The following is a 6,668-nucleotide window of genomic DNA, read 5'->3' on the forward strand; positions in this document are numbered from 1 at the left end:
CTTATGAAGAAAATAAGCTCTAAAAAAATAAGCTAGTTGAAGTATCTTATGAAAATAAGCTAGGAAATCTATGGAAGTAAAATTACATTATTAGCCTCTAAATCATTATTTATCATTTATTTTTTGTCTTTTTATGTCATTTTACATACATAAGCTCCAACTACTTTACCAAACACTTATAAAACATAAAAAACATAAGTTTCAGCTTTCAGCTCTAGCTACAAGCTAGTTTCGTACAAACACATCCAAATTGTACTAACTTTATTTATTTTTGGTTAACAAGTTAGGAAGTGGTTAATATGTACTTTTTATTTCTTCACACATTTGTGTAATATGAAGCTTTGTTTATACAGTACTCCGTATAAAATAATGCGCCCTACGATAGTCTGAAGAGAAAAAAAAAATAAAAAAACTTTGTCGAGTTTAATCGTTTGTTTGTATCATACGGAGTACGAGTAGTTTATTTGGGAGGCCAGAATCACATAAAAGAACCAATGTATCACCACCTTAATATATCTATCTTTCATATATGTTCGTCACTACAAACGTCATATTTTTTAACATACTCCATACCATATAATTATAAAAACCCCATCACACTACACTAATTCATAAGACTCCATAACTTACTAAGCTTGATAATTACAACTATCATCTGACCAAAATTATGGCCCAAAACCAACCTCACTTCCTCTTAATAACCTTTCCAGCCCAGGGTCACATTAATCCGGCTTTCCGGTTTGCGAAACGACTTCTCATGTTAGGTGTCAAAGTCACTATCGCCACAACCATCTCAGCCCACCGCAAAATTACCAAAGCTGGCCGAGTTCCAGAGTCTTTCGACTTCGCCCTGTTTTCAGATGGCTTTGATGACGGCTTAGATCGCAAGTCGCATGATACCACCGTTTTTATGGGTCAGTTGAGGACCCGTGGAGCACAAAGCTTGAAACAAACTATTGTTTCCAATACTGAAAATGGGACCCCCATTACTTGTTTAGTTTACACCCTACTTTTACCTTGGGCTGGAGAAGTGGCACGTGACTTAAAGGTGCCATCAGCCATGCTTTGGATTCAACCAGCATCAGTCTTTCGTGTTTATTATTATTACTTCCACGGGTACGACAAACTCATTGGGGACGATTGTAACGAACCATCATGGTCTATTCAATTACCAGGGTTACCGTTGCTCAAGAGTCGTGACTTACCCTCTTTTTGTCTGCCGTCAAATCCTTATGATTACGTGTTGCCGTTATTCAAAGAGCAGTTAGATAAGTTGGATTCGGAAGATAAACCGAACATATTAGTTAATAGCTTTGATGAATTGGAAGAGGAGGCCTTGAAAGAGATTAATGACAAGATAAACATGATTGCGGTTGGACCGTTGATTCCTTCTGCATTTTTGGATGGAAAAGACTCCTCGGACGAATCTATTGGTGGAGATTTGTTTAAAAAATCAAAAGAGTACGTCGAATGGATGAACACCAAGCCTAAAGGGTCAATTGTTTATATATCTTTTGGTAGTATCATAATGTTGTCAAACAAACAAAAGAAGGCAATGGTGCAAGGTTTGTTAGCGTGTGGTAGGCCGTTTTTGTGGGTGATTAGAGATGAGGATAGCAACACGAAAGGCGACAAGCTAGAAGAAGACGAAGAAGAAGAGGAATTAAAATGTTTGGAGCAATTGGAAAAATTAGGTTTGATAGTTCCTTGGTGTAGCCAGTTAGAGGTACTATCGCACCCGTCTTTAGGATGTTTTGTGACGCATTGTGGTTGGAACTCCACTTTAGAGAGCATAGGTTGTGGGGTCCCAGTAGTGGCGTTTCCTCAATGGACGGATCAGTGTACGAACGCGAAGCTTATCGAAGACGTATGGGGAACAGGGATGAGAGTGACTGTAATTGAAGACGGAGTTGTCGAAAGTGAGGAGATAACAAGGTGCATTGAAGTAGTGATGGGAGGTAATGAAAAGGGAGCAAAAATGAGAAAGAATGCTATGAAATGGAAAGATTGTGCCAAAAATGCTATGCAAGAAAGTGGATCCTCTTATATGAATCTTAAAAAGTTTGTTGAGCAAGTTAATGGAAGTTTTGCTCAAGATGAAAATAGAGATCTTGAGTGAAAAAGTGAAATATGTTGTTTTGTTATCACTTATCATTGAAATTGAATATGTATAATTGTATAAAGGTTTCACATTTTTAGCCTTGTTAATAGAAATTTGTGTAGTGAAGAGGCTCTAAGTAGTTTTCGAACTCATTTTGTGTCTAGTTGATTAGTAGTAAAATGTATAACGAACAAAATTTATATGATAATAATTAATTCATCTCTTTGTGCAGAAAAACAGAGCAAACATCCACAACTAATCTATCTATATCTTAATCTATATTTCTATATTCTATATCTAGAGGAATATTGATACATGAGTGTAAAAAACATATACCTCAAAGTTCGTCGAAAATATGATTAGTTCACATGTTTGAAAATATAAACGAAAATTGTAACAACGATTCTTCCTACAATTGTTGGCCGGAAGCCCGAAATAAATACAAACATATAATGGCTTCTTCCCTGTTTTTTATCAGGAAGTCAAATGGCTATTATATTATTTGTAGGCATCTTTTTCTGTTGTGTGTGCACAAAAGAAAAAATAAAGAAAAACTAGTTTTAATTATTGTTGTTTTCATATTAATTTGAGAAAGAGTAGATTAGCAGCGGCTGTGACAACCGGCGGAGGTGATGGAACTTTCGGTGTTTAGGGTTTACTTTGGTGCGATGATACCCTGAAATGGTTTGTATTTTCCTTGATGTCTAAACCATATCAAACCTATAAATTTAAAGATATTACTATGGGCTCGGGCCCCTACAAACTAAAGTGAAACATAACTAACACATTATACAACATATCCATTTTTTTTTAACGACGATTTTTTGTCATCGGTAGATCATTTATTTCAGCGATTCTCATTATTTGCACGTATCACACACGTTCGAGCAGAAACCCGAACCCGATCGACGGTACCCGGGAACACATACATTCGGGCAGTGTTCCCGAGTAGAGGTCCGTGAACGAATCCGGTAAAACTTCCCTATAGAGTCAATATATACCACCATTATTGGTGTTCAATTGTTTTAAAGAAAATCATGTCATCCCTAAGGATCGAACTCATGACCTCTCCCTATTCCATGACACAAAGTACATGGAATGAACCGTTTGGCTATGCCCGCAAGTTCATTATACAACATATCCATTAGTAATTATGTTGTTATACTCGATTGAAGTGATTGATTTAGTCCACAACTAACTAAATAGATTTTTTTTTTATTTTTTTATTTTTGGGCTTTAGTTATGATAGACTAAATAGATTGTTTGTGACGACTCGGAAAATTTCGACTAATTTTAAATAAAACTCTCGATACGATATAATATTTTGACAAAATAAGCAAAGTCTGTTAGGTTGAGTCTCAAAAAGTTTGAACTGTTTCATATATTCAATTGACCTTCGACCATTCTCGACGATTCACGAACAACTATTTGTAAAATAAATATGTGTGTGTGTGTGTGTGTGTGTGTGTGTGTGTGTATATATATATATATACATGATAATTGGAATTATAATTTGAAATATTATATGTTGTGGTTATTAAAATTAATTATGTAAAATAAAATAAAAATAAGATATGATAATAATTATTATTTAAAACATATCTATATATAAATAAAGTATATTAAAAATAAATATTAAATGATTGTAATACTCGTTTGATGTTCCGATTGATATTAAGTAAGTTAAATTTAGACTTATATGATTTTAAAATAAACGGTGATCCGAAAATGAGTTATATAAATTGCAGGCTTATTAAAAATGTATTTAGGAGCTATTTGTTAAATTTTAAAATATTTTTATATTTTACCCAGGATCGAGCGCGGACAGTTGATTTAGTTTTTATTTAATAATTTCAAATAATTAATGACCAATTTTACACAATAATGACTGAAATAAATAAAGATGATAAATATAAACATTTGAGATTTTTCTGGAGACTTTTATCTGTCACTGCTTAGCAACGGACTACGAATCATCACCCGTTTAAAACCGTCAGCAAGATATTTAATTTAGAATATAAAGTGTCAAGAAACATGTTTTCACGGGAAGTATAAAACAAGATGAATAATTGTTTTGCACTTTTTAAATATGGAATCACTTGACTATTATATAGTACTAGATATTTTCTTCATAATATTACACCAGGTACATGCATCTATAACAATCACTAAAATATATAGCTTTCCAACTAGTTTGTTTACTATTCTTGTTCACTATACATATATGTATTCATCTTCATTCAAAACCACAACACACCCCACTCTTGCTTTTACTACAACACAAGATATAAAACCACTCTTGGTTGTGACGCTGGTTCAAAAATAATCAAACACTAGACCATCAAAAATCACAACTATTATTTTGTTAGTCGAAAGCCACCACCTGCCACCTTTCTGACCACCATCATCGTCATCACTTTCACCACCCTGCTATACCCGCCAACCTACAACCGATCGCCACCACAAACCGTCGACAATCTACACCACCATTCATAAACCACCACTCGACCATGAACGCTATCATTGTTATTCTTCTGTTTCGGTCACGACCCAAACCACCACTTTAATCACAAACACCCACATCATTACACCCTTGTCACCACCCTCCTACACCATCGAACACACCAAACAGTCACCATCACCGGTTCCTGTCTGACTCGATAAACCATCATCTCGATCCTTCTCTCTATATCTCTCTCTCTACAACCTCTCTTAGTGAACCACACAAAACCTTCACCCTCACTCAAAACCATTACACCCTCAAACAAACGATCACCAACCTCTACTGTTATTCAACCCCATCAAACCTTCATCAACTAAATGCTCCTATTCATCTTCCTGTTAGAATGATCGATTGCCACCATTGCCATCGAACTTGGGCAGGTTGATTTTATTTATTTATTTTTTTTCCCTTTCCCTGTGTGAAGACCGCTTAAACCACCACCCATTTCTTCACCACCACAGTTACTGTTGTGCTACTACTTACTTGTTGCCTATTTCTGTTCGAAGATAGCCAAACCACCATGATCATCGTTACTTTACTGTTGTATGCTACTGCTACGTAATGTTCTGTCTTCTTCAAGCACCATCACCAATCCATAACCACTACTGCATGCTTACTTTTTCTTGTTTATTTCAGCACCACCACAAACCGACACCCTTTAATCCTTCTAGCTACTATTATGTGTGTTTTCCTGTTTCCTTGTGTGAATAAACGAAACCAACCATAATCTCAATTGATCAACACCACCAATAAGCCCTCTTCATCACCACTTTCAAACCCATTTTTTGTTTTTGTTACTTCAAGCTGATGCTATGGTCCGGATACTACTTATGTTCCATGCTCAACAGATGATGATGATAGTTTTAAGGTTACGATGATGGTGATTAATACTTAATGATGATGATGCGTGTTGATTTTTCCCAGACGAACCCCACCATTTGTTTTCCTGTCGACTTATTTCATTTGCAGAACTAGTCATCAAATCAATTAGGCCGATTTATATAATTGGGCTTGTGAAACTACTTGGGCCGTGTTTCTGTTTACATTATTTATTGGGCCGTGACCCAACTCAGGTTTTTCTGTTGGGCTGCCATGTTTCAATTTGGGCCGTAATCTATTGGGTTAAATTTATTTAGGATACTAGTTATTTTAGAAAGTATTAAGCGGAAGAATGGTTAGGGGAGTGGTCTTTGAACGAGAGGTCTCGAGTTCGAGCCCGGACAGTGGCATTTTTTTTAAAGCTTGTCTTCAAAGGTTGTATTCTATTATTATTATCATCATTATTATTATTTTTAATATTATTATTGTTATTATTATTATTGTTAGTATTATTACTAATTATTATTATTAATATAACCATTATTATTACCTTATTGTTATGTTATTTTTAATATAATTATTAAGTATTATTATTATTAGTATTATGATAAAAATATTGTAAAGATATATAGATATGAAAATAAGTAAAACTATAAATAAGCCATGATCTAAATAAAATATTATTATTATTATTATTATTATTATTATTATTATTATTATTATTGTTATTATTATTATTATTTTAAGTATTATTATTATTTTAATTATTATAGTTATTATTTTATTATTATTATTATTATTATTAGTATTAACATGATTTTAAGATTATTATTATTATTATTATTATTATTATTATTATTATTATTATTATTATTATTATTAACATTAGTATTAGTATTGTCATTATGAATATTATTAGTAGTATCATTATTATTAACATTACAATTATTATTAAAATTTTTATTTTATATAAAAATTATCATTTCTAGTAATATTATTATTATTATCATTATTAAGTATATTTACTAATATTATTATTATAAAATAATACAATTTTTTATTTATTATTATTAATATATTTTATCAAATGATTTTTAGTTATATAACACTATAGTTAATACATATAACATATCTATATTAACGCTTTTATAATAAATACTGATTATTTATTTAAAGTATATAAAATAAAAATATTTAAATTAGTTATTAATGAAACATATAATTTATTAAGATAACATTTATATC

General features: G+C 32.3%; 1 protein-coding gene across 1 annotated transcript; it reads left to right on the plus strand.

Moving 5' to 3' along the window:
- The first annotated feature begins 629 nt into the window (after nt 1–629).
- On the plus strand, nt 630–2,287 carry LOC139864920 (UDP-glycosyltransferase 75C1-like). Its single transcript, XM_071853486.1, has one exon. The coding sequence runs from the start codon at nt 668–670 to the stop codon at nt 2,117–2,119; it is 1,452 nt and encodes a 483-aa protein (XP_071709587.1). The 5' UTR covers nt 630–667; the 3' UTR covers nt 2,120–2,287.
- Nucleotides 2,288–6,668: the final 4,381 nt, after the last annotated feature.

This window comes from Rutidosis leptorrhynchoides, chromosome 8, assembly GCF_046630445.1.
Source record: "Rutidosis leptorrhynchoides isolate AG116_Rl617_1_P2 chromosome 8, CSIRO_AGI_Rlap_v1, whole genome shotgun sequence".
Taxonomy (NCBI): domain Eukaryota; kingdom Viridiplantae; phylum Streptophyta; class Magnoliopsida; order Asterales; family Asteraceae; genus Rutidosis; species Rutidosis leptorrhynchoides.